This window comes from Apodemus sylvaticus, chromosome 10, assembly GCF_947179515.1.
Source record: "Apodemus sylvaticus chromosome 10, mApoSyl1.1, whole genome shotgun sequence".
NCBI lineage: Eukaryota > Metazoa > Chordata > Mammalia > Rodentia > Muridae > Apodemus > Apodemus sylvaticus.
Window position 1 is genome coordinate 66,493,760 of NC_067481.1, and position 22,674 is coordinate 66,516,433.

General features: G+C 42.1%; 1 protein-coding gene across 3 annotated transcripts; it reads right to left on the reverse strand.

The window, feature by feature from the left end:
* Positions 1-1,347: 1,347 nt before the first annotated feature.
* On the reverse strand, positions 1,348-22,385 carry LOC127695194 (protein RoBo-1-like). Of its 3 annotated transcripts, XM_052197154.1 has the most exons (6): positions 6,387-6,646; positions 5,807-5,896; positions 5,107-5,214; positions 4,532-4,684; positions 3,493-3,624; positions 1,348-1,706 (listed from the first exon to the last, which is right to left on the reverse strand). In XM_052197154.1, exons 2-6 carry the CDS (start codon positions 5,877-5,879, stop codon positions 1,468-1,470), a joined length of 705 nt encoding a protein of 234 aa, XP_052053114.1. In that variant the 5' UTR covers positions 5,880-5,896; positions 6,387-6,646; the 3' UTR covers positions 1,348-1,467. The 3 variants fall into 3 exon arrangements, with proteins under 3 accessions (XP_052053114.1, XP_052053115.1, XP_052053113.1); XM_052197155.1 differs by lacking the exons at positions 5,807-5,896; positions 6,387-6,646 and adding an exon at positions 22,182-22,385 and having other exon boundaries at positions 1,348-1,459; XM_052197153.1 differs by lacking the exons at positions 5,807-5,896; positions 6,387-6,646 and adding an exon at positions 22,182-22,380.
* Between the last annotated feature and the right edge of the window lie 289 nt (positions 22,386-22,674).

Sequence of the window (22,674 nt, forward strand, 5' to 3'; positions counted from 1 at the left end):
GGAGCTGGTTGGTGGCCACCACCATGTCCCTCTGTGCAGAGAGGAATAGCAACTGCTACATACAACTACAGGCAGAGAAACTCCTTAGGCTCACAAAGCAGACTGTGTCTCACCAGCTTCCTGACATGATTGTCTATGGCATACCACACCCTGTTGCACTGCCTCACCAAGAGGCAATGGAAGGGATTTCCTTATTTTTGCCAAACATATCGAACACTATGTGTCACGTCCAGAACTCCTTGGAAAAAAAGCTCCCGCAATAACTGTGTCAAAGGACTGCTCTTCTGGTAATCTAACACTCTTTGTGTCAACTGCATCCCCTCCCAAAGACAGCCACAGCCCTTAGTGAGGTCCCTAACGCAGGGCTACTTCCCCCCTAGAGTCCCCTTGCCTCACTGGCACCATGGGAGGAGAGGTAGGAGCTAACAATGGTCTAAACCCTGCCATGAGATGGGGCAACTTTTAGGGATCTTTGGAACTACTATCTTCATAATTTCAAATGAGTATTTACAACCTCGTTCTTAGCCTCTGCCTGGTGCCATCCCTCCTGCGCTACAGAAGTACAGAATGGATGGCAATGATTCCATCTTCATGGTTCTGAGGTGAGAGAGCTTAGGGAGTCCCTGACACTTCTCTTTTATTTGTACCTTGTTTTATCTTATTCTTTTTTTTTTTTTTTTTTTTTTTTTTTTTTTTTTTTTTTTTTGAACAAGGTCTTGTTATGCTGCATTTCCTGGCCAATCTGAAACTCATTGTGAAACACATGATGACTTCAGACATGAAGTCATCCTCCTGCCCAGCATCCTGAGTGTTGAGGTTGTGTGCCACCATATCTAGCTATACTGGAACTGTGCTATTATACACTGTGGGAAATGATCCTTCCAGGGCCTGAATTATCCATTCAAACTCATTCTTATTAATAAGAATCATTTAGAGATTATGAGTAGAGATTAACAATCAGAAAAAGAAAAAAAAACAATCAGAAAAGATGTGTTCCAGGATATATGGCTCAAGGGATAGGTGGAAACAATAAGTGTAAAGAGAATTTCATGAATGTCATCCCAGATGTCTTAGACATGCTACAAATAAAGAACAGGTTGTTTACAGAATGGCTCATTGGGGCCTAGAGATATAGCTCAGCAATTAAAACCATATTCTTACAGAGAATAGGAGTTCAGTTCTTAGCACCCACATCAAGAATTTCACAATACCTCTAAGTCCAGCCGAAGGAGATCTGACACTCTCTTCTGAACTCACCTGGACTCCACTAGCATCACACACACACACACACACACACACACACGAACACATGTGCACACAATTTTTAAAATTAAGTACAACTGAAAATGGATTGGAACTTTAATGATGAAATCCAAAAGCATCAAGCAGTCATCAACTTTTGATTCTCAATGAAGGAAGCCCTCCAAGTGTGTGTGTAGGACTGTGGGACAGCCTGAGCCTGGAAGATCAAAACAAAACTTTCAGCAAGAGGAGACTAATCAGAACTGGTACTGTTGAGGTGGATGTAGGTGGGAGGCCCGTGCTATCCGGAGCTGACGTGGTGGTTGAAGGTTCAGAGAACCTGCTGGAGCAGAAGCTATGGATATGCATGGACTCAAGAACAATCATATTCAGGTTGCAGGCGCTTTCTGTCGCACAGCCCGTTCCAACCACCCTGACTGAAAGGGGATTGTTGCTTACAGCATCTGAGAAAAAGACCCAAGAGTTAGTTTCCCCTCTCTTCTGCCCTCCTCACCCATATCCACTAGGAAAGGAAACTATGCTTAGAATGGTCCAGAATCCACAACTTCTGCCTCTTGCCTGAGAAGCATGCATGTATCCAGCACCATCTCATACAGGCAGAGGCACAGCTTTAGTATCCTCTGGCCCTATTGTTTCCCCACCACCACCCAGTTTAGAAGGAGCCTTATAGGGACCCTCACATCTCAGACACAATACTAACACTGGAGCCTCTGGAAGCCCACTCACTAGGAGAGATTATCTTGAGACACACGGGGAAGAAGGCCAGATGTAGGGCCTCAGTGTTGGCTAAAACCCTTCTAAGGTACCTGTCTACTCTACCCAGGCTCCATTGAGGAAAATATTGTGGAGTTCCCACAAACTGACATCCCTTCTTCTGAAGGTTTTGAGTTCCCTATGAGAATAAGTATGGAACCCACTGGATGTCTCTGTTTCCCAAGGTAAACTGAGGTAGAAGTCTGTCCCACTGTGAACGGCTTCAGCCCTCCTCTGCATTCTGTGACACCCCATTTTCCTCATTCATTCAACTCATCTGGACAAATAGCTCTTTCCTTGCTCACCCCATAACCTCTGTCAAAATGTGTTCCAAATAAAAGCATAGCTTGCCTCCAGTCCCAGAAAGCTCTCAGTCCACCACTCAATCAGCTCCTAAAATTCCACACAACTTCTCGTGCTTTCTTCAAGAGTTATATCATCCTGACGAATGGGTTGGCTCATCCAAACAGGGTATTCAGAAGAAAAACTCTATGGTCATTTTTTGCAGTTAATCCCAGAAACATATCTGTGTCTCTCACAACGAATATATACATTTCTCCTACATAGGAAACTATAAGTATTTTACTAAAGCCAGTGGCTTTAGACAAGACTTGAGCACTTATTGATGGGTTCTGAATCATCACAACATCAGTGAAGACGGACAGCACCTGGAACTCAAGTGTTGTCACTGTGCACTTCTGATCAAGGTCCCATTGCAAAATATCCCAGTGACACAAGTGCCCAAACCTCACTCCTCTATAGCAAGATTTTAATTTTTTTCTCTGCTCTCCTCAATCCCCAGTACCTTTCTGTCAACACTTTTCTTGGGACAAATGTCTCCTCCTGAGGTTTAGAGGGACAACCAAACCCTTAGCCCCTTGTTGCCCTCACTTTGTGGGAAAAACAGCTTCTAGGGTGCCCTGCCCCCATCAGGCCCCTCTCCTCACAGAGGTGCCTAAGTGTTGAATCTGTCAAATCCATGTATGTCACATCAAGGTTGAGCTATGCGACCGACAGAGCAGGTGCTGAAATGCTAAGTCATTTCTGAGATGAGGGCTTGAAAGATCTCAGCTCCACTGCTGGGGCCTACTTCTGGTTTCTCACCCTTTGCTCTGACGGAAACAAGAGGATATGCCAGGAGATCACCTGCAGCCTGTCGGGAGGCCACAGGAAGAGAAAGAGAGAACCACCAAAAGCCAAGAACAAGCTGGGAAACAGATCCTCCATCTGACCATGAGACACTCTGGGCATCTGACAGACCACAGCTTATGCTGAGAACAGAACTCAGCTTGATGAGACACCCTGAGACAGCCACACGGCAAAGCTGTTTCCTGCATATAGACTTGTGGATACCGAGCGGTGTTAAATATTTCCTGTTTCACGGGTTAGGTTGTGGCATCATTGGCTGTGTGGTGATAAACGGCTGAAACACACCTAACAGTGTGAGCATCACAATGCTTGAGGAAACAATCATACCTGTGCCAATAAATGAAACACACTTCGTCTCGTTCCCCGTGCACTTTAGGAGAGTTGGAATACATGGCATGCCTGCCTCCATATAGCAGGCAAGACACCAAACACCATTTTCTTTTGCAGGCACCTGAGATGCTGAGTGGGGAGATTTAAAAAAAAAAGGTATTAATCTTGAGGAATAGACAGGAAATAATAACAGAGAACATCACTCCCTCACCAGATCCAATATCATTGTTTTTTTCATGATTGTGGAAAACAAAACAAAAATACAACCAAAAAGGCCCTAAGAAGAGTAGGCAGGGGACAGGTTCCGAAGATCCTTTGGTAATGGTCATACACCCCAAATATCTTCACTTTTCTTCAGTCCCTTGCCTCTCCTCTGTGGCAGGAGAAAAATTCCTAGATATCAGAAAAGAAGATAATCTTCAATCTAAAAAAAAATGCTGATCAAAGGGTGAGGAATTAGCCAGATGCAACAAATGCAGACACACACACACACACACACACAGAGAGAGAGAGAGAGAGAGAGACAGACAGACAGACAGACAGACAGAGAGACAGAAGACAGAGAGAAACAGACACACACACATATACAGATGCACATGCCCACACATGCGAGCACACTCCTACTTAGGAGCCTGAGGCCTGGAAGATTACTTAAGTCTAAGAATTCAAGACAAGCTGGGAAACATAGCAAGATTCCCTGTCCACAATAAAAACAAAAATGAGGAATTAAATAAGTGAAAAAAATCTCTCAGTCTATTGATTTAAATGTGGAGGGAAAGCACATTTAAATCAATAGACTCAAAAGAATGAGTTCTAATCCATGGCTTTCAACTGTTATTCATTTTCCCACCCCGGCACAAGGCTTGTATCTACCCTTGTACTTCCAAAGGACAGTGGCCTCAGACAAAAGAAAGACAAGCAAGCACCCCTCCTGCACCCCAGTGCAGGGAGGAGTCCCGGAAGCCAGAGGAGACACAGAGCAGGTATCGAGGGGCCATGGGCAGGTAGCGAGGGGGCAAAGATGAACTTCACTCACGTTGCATGCCCGTGTGGTTGCATTTATCACCATCACAGCATTGCTGGTCATATCTAAATGTTCGTTGGCCACCCAGTGTTGCCGAGAATGCCAGTCCAGTACATTCACCTACAGGACAGCCTTTCTTCTGGAGAGTTAGGCCTGTGGGCAGCTCTGCAGAGAACCAGAACCCCTCATAAAAATGTTCCTTCTGAGCCCCAGAGAGAATGAAGCCTCCAGTGTAGAGAGAAATTCTGTTCCATCACTTGATATTCTTACTTCTCCAAAAGGACCCACTGTTGCAGAGGACAAAGCTACAGGGGGATGATTTGTTACAAACAGGGTGTTCTGAGGTAGAGCTTAGCATGCAAGATGCTGTGAGTTTGATCCCCAGCACTGTGAGGAAAAGTAGGGTAGGCTGGGAGTGAGCACTCCAACCAAGCTGGAGGAAGGAGGGTGGGGGAGGAGCCTGTGGCTGTGAGACCTTAGCCCTGTACTTCATTGCCACCACCTTGAAGAAGCTACACTCCCTACCCCAACCTGAGAGAAAGGCAGGATAAGTTAAAAGAGGCTTAACAGAATGAGGGGTGGTTTACCTGGCATTTTAAGTTCCTGTGTTTCACTGAAGCAGCTTGAGGCCTCGCATGTACTGGAGGTCTGACAGTCTCCATTGATGCATGAAGAGCTTTCACAAGTGAGACTTTCTGAAGGAAAAAATAAACATGAGCAAAAAGCCATCAAAGGGCACTGCAGCCGCTGTTTCGGACATGCAAAGAATCCCAGGAATCAAGGAGCCATGATGCTCTGCAACCCATGATCTACCCACCTCCTCTTCCCACCTCTGGGAGAAAGGGATCTCTTGTTTACTTTCTCTTTTCTTAAGATTTATTCATCTAAGCCGGGCATAGTGTCTCACGCCTGTAATCCCAGCACTTGGAAGGCAGAGGCAGGTGAATTTCTGAGTTCGAGGCCAGCCTGGTCTACAGAGTGAGTTCCAGGACAGCCAGGACTACACAGAGAAACACTGACTCAAAAAACAAAACAAAAACAACAAAAAATAAATAAATAAAAGATTTATCATCTATTTTCGTTTTATGTGTATTGGTGATTTTCATGCATGTTTTTAAGTGCATCACACATGTGTACGACCAGAGGAGTGTGTTGGATCTCCCAGAACTAGAGTTACAGATAGTTGTGAGTCCTGTGGGTGCTCAGATCTGAACTCAGATCCTCTGCAGAGTCAGCAAGTGCTTCCAAGCTCTGAGTTATCTCTCCTGCTCCTATTTTAACTCTTACCCACAAAGATCACAGCAAACTCTGTGACAACACAGACAGCAAGGAGGCTCTTCAGGACTGAGGACCAGAACATGACGACTCCCAAGAACACTGCATGAAACCCAGACGAACATGAAAGGGTCAGAGCTGTGGGGCTCAGCCATGGAACCTGGTGACCCACACACTAGGCTGTGTTGTCCATTTGCTCATTCTTTCAGTTGTCTGTTTACTTAATTATTCTGTAAACCAGAATTCTAAAGCCCTACCTTTCTGCTACATATGGCTCTTAGAGGGGCAAAAAAATATTACAATAAAAGATGCCATATCAGTCATAGAAGCATCAAAGGAGAAGTCTGCCTTACTTGGGTGGGTCTGGAAGATGGTAGATCTCCTTCCACAAGTGAACTGGCTGAATTAGCCAAGAAATGACTCCTCTGGAGACGAGGGGAGGCAGGTAGAGAGATTCTATGTACTAGAAAGTGTTGAAGAGCAATCAGGCCCTTAGCTGAAGACACGGGTTTGCCACTTACTTCCTAAGTCACCTTCCCCCCAACAACTGGCCTCAATCACCAGGTTCAGAGCCCACACTGGAAATGCTCACCGGGAAGGATCCTTGCTCTTCTGAAAGGACTGCCTTGAACTGGAGAGGAAGCGATCTCACCTACAGAAAGGATGAACTGAGAACTTTCTCTGCCTTGCTGTTACTTATATAGCCCAGATGGCCATTGCCTGGCAATTAATTCACTGTAAGCAGTATCTTGGCATAAAGCCAAGTGCACTAAACTTCCTAATCTTCTAGAGAGATATTGATACTATCAGAACAGAACTTCCTGACCTCTGGCTGCTGGGAATGGGGAAGAGGTTATGATAGTTGTGGACCTCCACTGAGCTACAGGAAATATTTTAGGCAATCATAAGTTGCAGAGTATAGGATCATGGGGAAAGTTCACGAATGAGGACACCACCCTTGGGTCAGAATTTGTAATTGAGGAAGGACTGGAGAGCTCTTGCCTGTTTCTTGACACAAAGGTGATGGCAGTAGTAGACAGAGGTTCATAAAACACTCAGATAGCTATTTCTGTTAAAAAAAAAAAAAAAAAAACAGAACATGTGCCAGCATTTGTGGAGATGAAGATTGTGGGCTAATTCTGCACTATTTGCTCATTTTCTCAGTGGATTTAGCTGAAACCAGAACTTGACATGGCTGTGGGGCATTTCCTCAGTAATGTTTGGGGCCTGGTAGCTGTATAGTTAGTGAGCTGAGTTCTACGAAGTTCTGCCTTTTGCACAAAGATTAAGAAGTGAGATAGAAAGCCCAGGAAACACAAGTAGAAATAATTATTCCTTTGGAAGTCTGAATTCTGTCTCTGTCTCTGTCTCTGTCTCTGTCTCTCTCTCTCCTCCCCCTCCTCCTTCTTCTTGCTTCTTCACCCTCTTCTCTTTCTCTTTCCTCTTTTCCTCCTTCACCCTTCTTTATTTTTTCTTTATTTTTTTTTACTCATAATTCTTTTTTAATTTCTTTCATATTCTTTTTCTATAATCTTTGTTTACATTCTGAATGCTTTCCCGTTTCCCAGATTCCCCCTCCCCATCAGTCTCATAAGCCCTCTTCCCTCCGCCCATTTCCCAATCACCCCCCTCCCATTTCCCTGTCCTAGTACTCCCCTACAATGCTGGATCAACTTTTTTCAGAACCAGGGCCCTCTCTTTCCCTCTTCTTGGGTATCATTTGTTATACTAACTGTGTCTTGAGAATTCAGAGCTTCTGGGCTAATTAATATCCACTTATCAGTGATTGCATTCTATGTGTATTCTTTTGTGATTGTGTTACCTCACTTAGAGTGATATTTTCCAGTTCCAACCATTTCCCTAAGAATTTCATGAATTCATTGTTTTTCATTGCTGAGTAGTACTCCATTGTGTAAATATACCACATTTTCTATATCCATTCCTCCATTGAGGGGCATCTGGGTTCTTTTCAGCTTCTGGCTATTATAGATAAGGCTACTATGAACATAGAGGAGCATGTGTCCTTATTGCATGCTGGGGAATTCTCTGGGTATATGCCCAGGAGTGGTATAGCAAGGTCCTCCGGAAGGGTCATGGTCAGTTTTCTGAGGAACTGCCAGACTGATTTCCAAAGTGGTTGCACCATCTTGCAATCCCACCAGCAGTGGAGGAGTGTTCCTCTTTCTCCACATCCTCGCCAACACCTGCTGTCTCCTGAGTTTTTGACCTTAGCCATTCTGACTGGTGTGAGGTGAAATCTCAGGGTTGTTTGGATTTGCATTTCCCTAATGATTAATGATGTTGAACATTTCTTAAGGTGCTTCTCAGCCATCCCAAGTTCTTCATGTGAAAATTCTTTGTTTAGCTCTGTACCCCATTTTAATAGGGTTATTTGGTTTTCTGGGGTCTAATTCTTGAGTCCTTTGTATATATTGGATATTAGCCCTCTGTCAGATTTAGGATTGGTGAAGATCCTTTCCCAATCTGTTGGTTGACGTTTTGTCCTTTTGACAGTGTCCTTTGCCTTACAGAAACTTGGTAATTTTATGAGGTCCCATTTGTCAATTCTTGATCTTAGAGCGTAAGCTATTGGTGTTCTATTCAGGAACTTTTCCCCTGTGCCCATGTCCTCAAGGGTCTTCCCTAGTTTCTTTTCTATTAGTTTCAGTGTGTCAGGTTTTATGTGGAGGTCCTTGATCCACTTGGAGTTGAGCTTAGTACAAGGAGATAAGAATCGATCAATTCACATTCTTCTGCATGCTGACCTCCAATTGAACCAGCACCATTTGTTGAAAGGCTATATTTTTTCCACTGGATGTTTTCAGTCCTTTGTCGAAGATCAAGTGACCATAGGTGTGTGGGTTCATTTCTGGGTCTTCAATACTATTCCATTGATCCACTTACCTATCATTGTACCAATACCATGCAGTTTTTATCACTATTGCTCTGTAGTAATGTTTGAGGTTGGGGATACTGATTCCCCCAAAAGTTCTTTTACTGTTGAGAATAGTTTTAGCTATCCTGGGTTTTTTGTTATTCCAGATGAATTTGAGAATTGCTCTTTCTAACTCTATGAAGAACTGAGTTGGGATTTTGATGGGGATTGCATTGAATCTGTAGATTGCTTTTGGCAAGATGGCCATTTTAACTGTATTAATCCTGCCAATCCATGAGCATGGAAGATTTTTCCATTTTCTGAGGACTTCTTTGATTTCCTTCTTCAGAGATCTGAAGTTCTTGCCCCAAGCAGTGTTATACTTGGATTGTTTCAGTGAACCTGGTGCTCCCTGACTGCTCTGTCATGGAGTGAAGATGGCGGCGGGAAGTCCCTCCAAACGCTGATCTCCCTGTAGGGCACAGGACCCACGACTAGCTGGCACACAGACTGTGGTATTCCTGGTTGTCAACTTGACTATATCTGGAATGAACTACAGTCTAGAATTGGAAAGCTCACCTATGTTCCTAATTTGGAGGCTCAGAGATATAAGTTTCTGACCTGGATCTTGGCATGGAGACCTTGAAGCATAGAGGCTAAGACAAGGAGATCTCCGAGTTCAAGATCATTTGGGATTAAAGGCATGGATGCACACGCCTTTAATCTGGGCCACACCCTCTGCTGGAGACCCACACGCCAATAATCTGGGCCACACCCTCTCTTGGAGAACTACAGCCTTTAATCTGGGCTACACCCTCTGCTGGAGATATATAAGGACATTTGGAAGAAGGAAGATTCTCTCTCACTCTTCCTTGCCTGCTTGCTTCGTGGGACTGAGAAACTGCTAGATCCTTAGACTTCCATCCACAGCTGCTGCTGATCATTGTTGGGGAGTTGGACTATAGACTGTAAGTCATTGACAAATTCCCTAACTATATAAAGACTATCCATACGTTCTGTGACTCTAGAGAACCCAAACTAATACACAGACGAACCGCCTATCTGCCCAGGTCCTGGGCACAGGCAGACCTCCTTCTGAGTTCTGAGATTAAAGGCATGTGTCATACTATTAAGTCATACTCAGTTTTCCCATAACATTTGGCTGGAGTGTTCCGAATGTTTTGCTGGCTAATGCTCAGAAAGCCCGAGCTTCCAGATGGATGACCTGATGCTTATCCAACCCAGCCATATGCAAACAAACAGTTTAGATGAGAAATTGCTGGTACTGCTGATCCCTCCTTGATGGTTGAATTAGATGTAGGAAGAGGAGTCTCTTAACCAGTTTAGGGAGATAGACAGACTCCTTGGTGTGGCACCAGCCAACACAAAGCAGGCTACAGTTGTGTGCAACAGAGATCAAACCTCCTCAGCATCAAACAGTCAGAGATCAAACAGACCCATTACACAGATGGAAGGAGAGTAGCTATGTGTGATCATGTAAGATCATGCCAACCAGCCAGGCCTTTTAGAGCTCAGGTTATTTGAGTAGTCTTAATCTAGGAAGGATACGGATTTCGTGACTGCCTGAGCAAATGCCTAGCTCTGGTGCTTAGTGACATGTTGGACAGGTAGGCTGTCATCCCAGGTGTCTGAAAGCCTGGAGAATCTCTGGTCACTGTGGTGCTTGCTGGAGACAATTGAAAGGTCCGGGTACTGATGGACACCTTGCCAGTGTCGCCATTGCTCGTGTAGACTTGTGTTATGCCTCCATCTCTGTTTATTTCTTGGATGTGATGGACAACATTCTTGACCACCAAGAACAAAGTTCAACTTTCTTCTTCCTTGAGGCTCCATGTCAAGGCTTGGTTGATCTTTGTGTTTGTCAAAATGTCCACTTCCATACTTCTACACTCCAGCCTCAGGGAGTGCGGATAGCCATTCTGTCCCTTTCCTACAGTCCCAGCATTCATCAGTATAATGGGTGGGTTCTCTCTGATCTCCATGACTGTCTCACAGTCCTGGATTTTGAGGAAATGTAATTAAGATTTGGACAATTACAGAAGGGCAGGTGAATTGTGACTCTCTCTCTCTTGCTTATCTCTTTAGATAGATAGATAGATAGATAGAGAGATAGATAGATAGATAGATAGACTGGTATAGAGTTAGCAGGAGTTTTGGCATAAAAGCAGGAAGGATGGCAAAGAATATATGTAGGGAAACATACCCAGTTCCTTTCTAGCTGAGATGCACATGGGTCCTGGGGTCTGGTTCTGGGTGGGAAGAATGGAGTCCATGAGAGGAAATGCCAGGAATTTGCATGGAAGAAAAGTGGGGGGGTGGTAGTCACATGCCATATCTTATCTGTCCCTTATCTGAGGACAGGCGATATTCATCAGCCTATGGGCCAATGTTCAAACATGTGAAGAGGGAGAAGAGAAAAAATAGAAGAGGGAGACTGAGATCTACTTGTTGTTAGCAACAAAAGTCTTCAAAATTAGAAGACAGACATTAAAAGACATATAGAAGACAGAATCCGGGCACCCCAGAATATAACTTTATTTAAAAGCACTGTCTTCCTAGCAATGGGTAAAGGCAAGGTCATTCCTGTGGATCTTTATCCAAGAAGAGGTCAGAACTCAACACATGCTGAGTACAGGCCATGTACATACAGGGAAAGATGCTCACCACAGTCCAAAGACAGAGCCTCAGAGAACCGGATGGGCTGACCCTAGATGCCATGTTTCCAGCCCATGGAATAGATCCAGAGAATAGAGGGTGTGTTGTGTGTCCCACAGTGGCATGCTGGTATGACAATGCTTTCAAGCTCATGATTAGGTAGAATAGAAGATGACTAGAACAGTTTTAAAGAAACATTGTCTTTCCTACAGAGAATTCTGGGTAAGTTATAATGTGGGGTTAAGAACCGCAGGCTAGCCCACAAGATCCTAATAAATGATTCTCTGTCATAAACAGCAATGCTCAAATATGGCAGCCTTAGAGAAGCTGGCAGTAGAGACCTTTTCAGACGAACTGGATCCTTTCAGATGAGGAGGTGAGAGTCACATCCTCAGCCTAATGGTGGGTGTGAATCTGCAAGTCTATGTCACAAGATCTCACTATCTAAACAGCAGAACTCAGTGAAGTTCATCAAGAGCTCTGGAAACTACTCTGCCTCCCCATAAGCAACCACAGTGAACCCTGTACATGGTGAGGGCATTTTGAGCCATAAAATCTCATATGTTTTCTAAAAACACTGGGAGAGTCAGGTTGCCTAGCTGAAAGAAAAGACAGACAGGGCTCTACAGGAGCAGTATCAGGCCTCAGAGCTGCACACACCTCCGTACCTACTAGAAGCATAGCAGATCCATCAAGGAAACTTTAAACTCTATCCACACATAGAAACTATGTTGAGATGCCATCACATCCTAGTCAAAATGCCACTAATCAAGAAAACAAATAATATCTAATGATGGCTAGTATATGGGCCAAAAGGAAACCCAGAGTCCTGAGCAGATTATAAATTAGCACAGCTACTGTGGAAATCAATGAAGACAGTCCTCATAAAACTAAAACTAGACCTATCATATGGCCCAGTTGTGGCACTCCTTTGGACTCTGAGTTAAGATATCCCAGAGGTATCTACACATCAACATTCAATGCAACATTGCTCCCAAAAGTCATATAAACAACATAGATTTCCCAAAACTGAAGAAAAAATAAAGAAAACGTGGTTGGATTTCTCAGCCATCTAGAAAAGTAAAGAGGTCTGCAAGGAAATGGATATTACTAGAGATGATCACACTCTGTGAGGTATCAGCCTCAGAAAGACAAGTTTCAGATACCTTCTTCCATTGTGGGCCAGAGGTTTAATAGACACATAAAACCGTATTATGTTGTAGATTTGATCTAATGCTGTTTATATTATGTTAATTTTGTTCCCTAAAATTGCACAAGAATCCACATTTCCTCTTGTAAGACGCTGAGGGACCCTGCCCCCAGTTGGTTTTGATTGGTAAATAAAATTGCCGGCTGCCAATGACTGGGCAGGGAAACAGGCAGGACTTTAGCATTCCTAGGCAAGGGACTGAGGAAGGGGCCGGAAGAAAGATCACTGCCATGCTGGGAAAGGAGCAGAGGCCACGCCTGAGAGGTGCTGGGCAGAGAGCATAGCTGTTATGTAGGTGTTGGGAAGTTCAGCTCCAGAGGGCTGCAGGTCTGGGTCCAGGACAGCCAAGATGAAATATAGGTTTTAGTAAGTAATAACTCTGGAATATTGGCGGGGAGTGTATTAGCCATGTGGAGGTTTGGAAGTGGCCCAGCCATTAAGCTGTTTAAAGCACATTAAAATATAAGGGTGTGTGTGTGTGTGTGTGTGTGTGTGTGTGTGTGTGTTTCACTCAAGAACCCAGAACACAGATATGTGCAGCTGACATGAAAGCAAGAGAGGAAGTCTGTAGGGGAACAAGAGACCAGAGAGAAAGGGGTAGTGCGGTATGGAGGGAAGACTGAAAGTACGATATACACTTGCATGGATATGGCCTTACATATAACCCCATAAAAAAAGAGAACAGAGGCAATTATTTCAAGATTAAAATGTGACATTTAAGTGGGCATTGTGGCAGAGGGAGGTCAGAAAGAGCAGAGCTTATATTCTCATGATGCTGGAAGCTGGAATTTAGAGTCCTAGTGTTGACTGATTCTGCAACATCAATTTTCAATGGTTTTAGTTAAATTGAAGAACTCGGGCTCACTACAGAGCAGAGCATCAATGCTATTTGAAGACCAATAGCTGTGTCAGCAGCAGGCTGCACTCTATAATGATCTGATTAAAGAGGAAATGCTGGAGATTTTAATTCCAGACACCATTTGATAGTATTGTTCCTTCATTTGCTTTCAACTTGACCAGTTGGGATGGCTGGTTGGTTAGTCTGCTGATTGGTTTGATACTACTGAACATTGGTTAATGGATTGTGAGTTCCCAGATGGATGAAATGGTGGCTCTGGTCCAGGCCATAAGGTGATAGACAGGTGGATGTGGGCAGAATGTTGGGTGCTGACTGCTAGGTTAGATGTAGGATAAGGAAACCACAGACTAGATTGAGAAGGTAGACAGGCTCACTGCAATAAATGAGGTTAAACTGAGATGCTAGATAGCTCCATCACTCTACAGATGTGTAGAATAAAGATCCAGTTTCCCTGTATTCCCTGAAAGAGGCATAGGGAAAACATCCAGAGCATTTCATATAAGAGCATAGCCCGCCCCCAAGCATTTAGATCTAAAGCTATGATAGGAACCTTGTACCTGGGAGTTTGACTGTCAAAGTTAATTCCAGGCAGTGAATTCAGATGTCCCAAGACAGCTGAAGACCTGAAGAACATGAACTTCTGATATCTATAGCTCCATCTGAAGTCATTTTCTGGGACCTAATACCTAGCAGTTGTCACCAATGCTCCCACACATTCAGGTCCTGGCTCCATTTCCCTATTTCTTATTTGTTCACCATAGACATCATTGGAATTACATATGTAACTGGAGAGACCTCATAAGATTGTGCGGAACAAAAATTCCAGTCAGCTGATACACCTGAGGAGTCAAAGATAACAAGCACATTGTCACTTATCACATGTCACATGGCTACAACAACCTTAGGTGCTTCCAGACAATGTTCCTGTAGGAATTGAAGATTAAATTTGAGGCTTTTGAGATTCTATGCATATTGCCTCATTGAACCTGTTTTTATGGTGGGCACTTAGCTTTGGTGGAACCAGTATCACACTTTGTTTGTACTAAAGCAATTTCATGCACATCTAGTGGAAACCTCTGACTGAGTTGGCAGGTCTCTCTATGGAAGGGTATAAGTGAGTTTCTGAATGTGAAGGCAAAGTCCCAGTGTTTAAATTGCAGGTATCATCAGGCACAAGGAACTTCATGAATGTGTAAAGAAAGCCAGGAGGAAAACAGTGTTCTGTCATAAGGAAATAGGTCTAAAGTCAAATGACATCATCCACTAGATTAGGAGATGTTATGTTTTCTTCTTATTCTGATTAATGTCAATGTTCAAAAAGTCCCAAAGACATGCCTGGACAGAGGCATCTGGAAGAATAAAGGATAGAGTTTGTATGAAAAATGACAGTGGTCACTTGTGTTGCTTGAAACATTTCTCCCTTTAAGGTTTTGCTATCTGGAAGGGTAAATCGGAGGAAGCATATTGTCTTCTGAGAAGAAATAGAGGTTGCAGTTGGAGGGTCTAGGTTCAAACAATGAATTTGTTTCTTTCTATACTAAAAAACATAAGGCTGGAAAGATGGTTCGTGAGATAAAAGTGCCTGTCACTAAACTGGCAACTTGAGTTTGATCACCAGAACCCATATGAAAAAGTCAGATATGATGATGTGCTTCAGCAATTTCATCTGAAGCTAAGATGGGAGGCAGGAGATAGGAAAGTCACCCAGAACCTCATAGCCAGCTAATGGAATACTCAGCATAGCATCAAAAACAAGGGAGACCCTGACTCAATGTGGTAGAAAAGGAGAACCAACTTTCAAATATTTCCCTCTGACCTTGCCTTAGTCAGTGTTCTATCACTGTAAAGAGGCACCATGACCTAGTCTTCCTGTCACCATTTGTACCAGGGAGCCTCGAGACTCTACAACGTTCTGTGCATAGCCCGCCAGGAGAGAGTTCTCCCAGCAGCACTTTCACTTCTGAGCGCAGAGGTGAGATCTACACCTTCTCTCTGGAGGAGATCCAGCTAGGAGCACACAGGGCCAAAGATCAGTGAAGCAGCTGGGATGGAAGTCTTCCCGCCCTCCACCATTGCACTGGGGAGCCAGGAGACTCCACAGCCTTCTGTGATCAGTGGAGCAGCTGGGACTGAAGTCTTCCTGCTGCCATTTGCACCAGGGAGCCAGGAGACTCTACAGTCTTCTGTGCATAGCCTGTCAGGAGAGAGAGATCTCCCAGCACTGCTTTTACTTTTGAGCTCAGAGGAGTAAGGACACAGGCTGACAAGCCCAGAGGAGGAATAAACTCCAGCCAGAAACAAGAATACCAACTAGCACCAGATGGCGAAAGGCAAGCACAAGAACCCTACCAACAGAAACCAAGGCCACATAGCAACATCAGAACTCAGTTCTCCCACCACAGCAACTCCAAGATACCCCAACACACCGGAAAAGCAAGAGTTGGATTTAAAATTTTATCTCATGATGCTGATAGAGGGCTTCAAGAAAGACTTAAATAGCTCCCTTAAAGAAATACAGGAGAACATCAATCAACAGGTAAAAGCCCTTAAAGAGGAAACACAAAAATCCCTTAAAGAAATACAGGAGAGCATGGGTCAAAAGGCAAAAGTCCTTAAAGAAGAAACACAAAAATCCCTTAAAGAATTACAGGAAAACACAAACCATCAAGTGATGGAACTGAACAAAACCATCTAGGATCTAAAAGTGAAAGTAGAAACAATAAAGAAATCACAAAATGAGACATCTCTGGAGATAGGAAACCTTAGAAAGAATTCAGGAGTCATAGATGCAAGCATCAACAACAGAATACAAGAGATAGAAGAAAGAATCTCAGGTGCTGAAGATACCATAGAAAACATTGACTCAAGAGTCAAAGAAAATGCAAAATGCCTGACGCTGGTAACCCAAAGCATTCAGGAACTCCAGGACACAATGAGAAGACCAAACCTAACGATTATAGGTATAGACGAGAGTGAGGATTTACATCTTAAAGGCCCAGTAAATATCTTCAACAAAATTGTAGAAGAAAACTTCCCTAACCTAGAGAAAGAGATGCCCATGAACATACAAGAAGCCTTCAGAACTCCAAACAGACTGGACCAGAACAGAAAGTCCTCCTGGCACATAATAATCAAAACACCAAATTTACTAAACAAAGAAAGAATATTAAAAGCAGTAAGGGGAAAAGGGCAAGTAATTTATAGAGGAGACCTATCAGAATCACACCAAACTTCTCACCAGAGACAATGAAAGCTAGAAGATCCTGGGCAGACCTCATATAGACCTAAGAGAACACAAATGCCAGCCCAGGCTACTATACCCAGCAAAACTCTCAGTCATCATAGATGGAGAAACAAAGATATTCCATGATAAAACCAAATTTACACAGTTTCTGTCCACAAATCCAGCCCTACAAAGGATAATTGATGGAAAATGCCAACACAAGGAGGGAAACTATACCCTAGAAAAAGCAAGAAAGTAATCTTCTTGCAACAAACCCAAAAGAAGATACCCACACAAACATAAAAATAACATCAAAAATAACAGGAAGCAACAATCACTATTCCCTAATATCTCTTAACAACAATGGACTCAACTCCCCAATAAAAAGACATAGACTAACAAAATATTTCTCATTTAAGTCTTTGATTTTATCAGAAAATGTTTGTAATTCCCCCTCTTAATTAATTTAGTAATGTTTTATGTCTACCATTTTATCTGCATTATTTTTCATGATAATCTTCAATTTTAATGTCTTTCTATGTACTTTCTCTATTTTATCAGAAATATTTTCAATGTAAATCTTTGATTTTATCACAAATGTTTCTAATTCCACCTTCAATTAATTTAGAGTTTTTATGTCTACCATTTTTATGTAAAATTTTCCATGAAATAGTCAATTTTAACGTGTTTGTCTATTTATTTCTTGAATTTTACCAGAAATATTTTCCATGTAAATCTTCAATGTTATCTGAAAATGTTTATAATTCCACCTTCAATCAACTTAGAATTATCTTTATGTCTATCATTTTACCTATACAATTTCCATGATAATCTTTAATTTTAACATGTTTTTCTATATATTTCTTCAATTTTATCAGAAATATTTTCCATGTAAATCTTTAAGTTTATCAGGAAATGTTTATAATTCCATTTTCAATCAACTTAGGAATACTTTTATATCTACCATTATTATATCTATATAAAATTTTCCATGATGATCTTCAATTCTAACATGTTTTTCTACATTTTTCTACAATTTTATCAGAAATATTTTTCACGTAAATCTTCAATTCTGTCATAAAATGTTTCTATCCCATATTTCAATTAATTTAGCAATGTTTTACATGTCAACCACTTTACTCTTTAATTTTCGATGAAAATTGTCAATTTTAATGTGTTTATCTGAAATATTTTCCATGTAAATCTTTAATTTTATCATAAAGTGTTTTTATTTCCCTTTACTTCCCTTTTCAGTAAGTAAAAAAATAAAAAAAAAAAGAGACGCTATGACTAAATTTATGACTAAATTTAATTGGGGCTTGCTCACAGGTTTTAGTCCATAATGACTATGGCAAGAAAGATGGTAGCAGGCAGGCATAAATGATACTAGAGAAGTAGTTTAGAGTTCTGTGTTTAGATCTACAGGCAGCAGGAGGAAAGAGATACTGGGCCTGGCTTGGGCTTTTGAAACCTCAAAGCCATATAGGTCTTTTACTTGTTTGGTTAGAGTCACCCCAAGATACTTCATGCTGTTTGTAGCTATTGTGAAGGGAGTCATTTCCCTAATTTCTTTCTCAGTCTGCTTGTCCTTTGAGTATAAAAAGGCTACTGATTTGCTTGCTTTGATTTTGTATCCAGCCACTTTGCTGAAGTTGTTTATCAGCTGTAGCAGTTCTCTGCTGGAGTTTTTTGGGTCACTTAAGTATACTATCATATCATCTGCAAATAGTGATAGTTTGACTTCTTCCTTTCCAATTTGTATCCCTTTGACTTCCTTATGTTGTCTAATTGCTCTAGCTAGGACTTCAAGAACTATATTGAAAAGATATGGAGAGAAGGGGCAGCCTTGTCTAGTCCCTGATTTTAGTGAGATTGCTTCAAGTTTCTCTCCATTTAGTTTGATGTATATTGCTTTTACTATGTTTAGATATGGGCCTTGAATTCCTGTCCTTTCCAAGACTTTTAGCATGAAAGGATGTTGAATTAAGTCAAATGCTTTTTCAGCATCTAATGAAATGATCATGTGGGTTTTTTTCTTTGAGTTTGTTTATGTAGTGGATTGCATTGATGGATTTCTTTATATTGAACCAGCCCTGCATCCCTAGGATGAAGCCTACTTGATCATGGTGAATGATCATTTTGATGTGTTCTTGGATTCAGTGGGCAAGAATTTTATTTAGTATTTTTGCATCAATATTCATAAGGGAAATTGGCCTGAAATACTCTTTCTTAGTTGGATCTTTGTGTGGTTTTGGTGTCAGTATAATAGTGGCTTCGAAGAAGGAGTTGGGTAGTGTTCCTTCTGTTTCTATTTGGTGGAAAAGGCAATCTACAGATTCAATGCTATCCCCATAAAAATCCCAACCCAGTTCTTCATAGAGCTAGAAAGAGCAATTCTCAAATTCATCTGGAATAACAAAAAACCCAGGATAACTAAAACTATTCTCAACAGTAAAAGAACTTCAGGGATTCAGGATTCAGTATCCCAGACTTTAAACTTTACTACAGAGCAATAGTGATAAAAACTGCATGGTATTGGTACAATGTCAAGCAAGCGGATCAATGGAATAGTATTGAAGACCCAAAAATGAACCAACACACCTATGGTCACTTGATCTTCAACAAAGGAGCTGAACGCATCCAGTGGAAAAAAGATAGTCTTTTCAACAAATGGTGCTGGTTCAATTGGAGGTCAGCATGCAAAAGAATGCAAATAGGTCCATTCTTATCTCCTTGTACTAAGCTCAACTCCAAATGGATCAAGGACCTCCACATAAAACCTGACACACTGAAACTAAAAGAAAAGAAACTGGGGAAGACCCTTGAGGACATGGGCACAGGAGAAAAGTTCCTGAATAGAACACCAATAGCTTATGCTCTAAGATAAAGAATTGACAAATGGGACCTCATAAAACTACAAAGTTTCTATAAGGCAAAGGACACTGTCAAAAGGACAAAACGTCAACCAACAGATTGGGAAAGGATCTTCACCAACCCTACATCCGACAGAAGGCTAATATCTAATATATACAAAGAACTCAAGAAGGTAGAACCCAGAGAACCAAATAACCCCATTAAAAAGTGGGGTACGGAGCTAAACAAAGAATTTTCACATGAAGAACTTCAGAGGGCTGAGAAACACCTTAAGAAATGTTCAACATCATTAATCATTAGGGAAATGCAAATCAAAACAACCCTGAGATTTCACCTCACACCAGTCAGAATGGCTAAGGTCAAAAACTCAGGAGACAGCAGGTGTTGGCGAGGATGTGGAGAAAGAGGAACACTCCTCCACTGCTGGTGGGATTGCAAGATGGTGCAACCACTTTGGAAATCAGTCTGGCGGCTCCTCAAAAAACTGGGCATGATATTTCCTGAGGACCCTGTTATACCACTCCTGGGCATATACCCAGAGGATTCTTCAGCATGCAATAAGGACACATGCTCCACTGTGTTCATAGCAGCCCTATTTGTAGTAGCCAGAAGCTGGAAAGAATCCAGGTGTCCTTCAACGGAGGAATGGATACAAAAAAATGTGGTATATTTACACAATGGAGTACTATTCAGCCATTATAAACAATGAATTCATGAAATTCTTAGACAAAGGGATGGAGCTGAAGAACATCATACTAAGTGAGGTAACCCAGTCTCAAAAGATCAATCATGGTATGCACTCACTGATAAGTGGTTATTAGCCTAGAAACTTTGAGTACCCAAGACATAATCCACATATTAAATGATGTCCAAAAAGAATGGAGGAGTGGCCCCTGGTTCTGGAAAGACTCAGTGCAAGAGTATAGGGGAATTCCAGAACAGGGAAGCGGGAAGGGGTAGATGGAGGAACAGGGGGAGGGAAGAGGGCTTATGGGGACTTGTGGGGAGTGGGGACCCAGAAAAGGGGAAATCATTTGAAATGTAAATAAAAATATATCAATAAAAAAAAGATTAAAATAAAAAAAAAAGAAACCTCAAAGCCCAGCCCCAGTGACACATATCCCCACTGAGGATATCTCCAAGAAGGCCACACCTCCTAATCCTTCTCAGGTAGTGCCACTTTCTGACAACTTAGCATTCAAATACTTGAGCCTATGGAGGCCATTCTTATTGAAACCACCACAGAACTCTATGCAAGCATCATGGCAAACACACACTCACATGAACATACATACAATAATAACTGTTTGTTTTGTTTTTAAGACTTAGATCTTGGCTAGATAATGCAAGTTATATAGCATCTTCAATATATACAGAGGGATTTTATAATCATCAGTTCTGAGAGGGTTGCTTCTCCTAAATACATATATTTAGGGGCATTTCAGAATTATTTGAAATTTTGCCCTATTCCAATCCAAAATTGACTGGATTTTTTTTTCTATGAAATGGGTCACCCACTCAAACAGTGACATTTTAATTCAAGCGTTATAATAGAGTTTAGTCAACAATTGACTAGCTTATGAATGATGCTGGGAAACATTTAAAGTCTCATTGGTGTAGTTACCTACATCTCTAAAGGAGTGGGAAACTTGATGTGTACTAAGAAAACACATTTCTAACATACAGTGGTCTCAATTTGAGCTGATGTGTTTGAGGCAGAGTTTGTGAGCATCCTGTGGCAGGGCAGCAGGAACAGAGCACCTATGTGTCCAGAACCAAGGTGTCAGTGAAGATGTGGGATACAACATGGGTAAGTGCTCCTACACACAACCTAGACTCAGGGCGTTGTAGATTTAGAATTAGCTTTTTGTCATTGTATAATTAGGAGTCTTCACTGTTGCCAATGTTTTGGTTGGTTGGTTGGTTGGTTGGTTGATTGATTGATTGGTTGGTTTTTACAACCCTCACGTTCAGTTACACAGCTCCATTGGGGTCATAATTGGCAGCTTTAGAAGCTATGATTTAGACTAATTTCCAATCTCCCCACAGGAATTCACATTATGAGCAAACCAATTAAAACCTACTTTGCTACTTCTCAAGGTGGAAGGGGTAACAAGGTCTATATACCATAAAGAACAGCTTTGGTTTCCAAAAAAATGACATGGTTAATTGGCAAGGTACTCCGAACAGAGACTCACTGTGGTGAAAAAAATAGCCCCAAGTCTTTGTTGTATAGACTAGAGCTGTTCCTGACATATACTTGAAATCACTCATGTACCTAAAAACACAGCACAGGAATGAAGGCCTTGGGTTAAACTATCCCATATTATAAAGCTAGAATGTATATATTGTGGGATAAAAAGCATAAGTTACAAATTCACAAACTGTATGATTGACATTCTAAAAAAATAGAATCCAAGGTAGTAATTCATTTGTTAAAGTCCTGGCCTACAAAGGAATGGAAGTGAAGAGGTAGTCCATAGGCCTACAGCTGTTGCCCCTAACCACCCTTGTTCCCTGTCATCACAGCCCATTGGTTAGGACAGTTCTCAGTGCTCTGTCCCAAAATTCTCCTAGAAGTAGGAAGACATTCCCTGAGAGCTAGAGAGCTTATGGGGCCTGTAGTGAACATGAGGCCACCATATGTTGAACCTTGTAAAGAAGTGGTACCTTTAGAACTGCAGTAGAAGCTTTCATTCCTCAGGATGATAGTAGATACTGCAAGAGTAGCCCCACCTTCTTTTTGGCATCTGCATTTCTTCATGCTGCCCCTTAGTCCCAAGATGTAATGGAACAACTCTTGATCCAGTGACACCATAGATTCAAGGCCCTTGACACACTTCCTAAAGACAAACTACATTTCCTCAACCTCCTGTCCTCAGAAGCCCTCCAGGAACAGCATAGCCTATATCACTAGACATGGATCTGCACCACGTAGATGTGGTCAAACACCAGTCTGGCATGGGAAGTAGTGAACAGAAACTGAACTTCATCTGCTCACTGAACCCCTGATAAAGTCAGATACCACAAAGCAGCTGCAGCTCCTCTGATTCCCCAAGCCAGGCAGCCATCTGCTGTTGGCATCAGAAGATTGGATGCCACAGCCCATGGTGGATATCTTAGCTTGAGACACACAACTTCTGGTCAGGTACCTTAAGACTTC

Coding starts and splice junctions, on each gene's coding strand:
- LOC127695194 (XM_052197153.1), bottom strand. CDS start 22,329: ATGGTGTCACTGGATCAAGAGTTGTTCCATTACATCTTGGGACTAAGG. Junction 4,685..5,106: donor ACAGGAACTTAAAATGCCAG/GTAAACCACCCC, acceptor GGTTCTCTGCAG/AGCTGCCCACAGGCCTAACT. Junction 1,707..3,492: donor TGTTTCATTTATTGGCACAG/GTATGATTGTTT, acceptor TCTTTTTCTCAG/ATGCTGTAAGCAACAATCCC.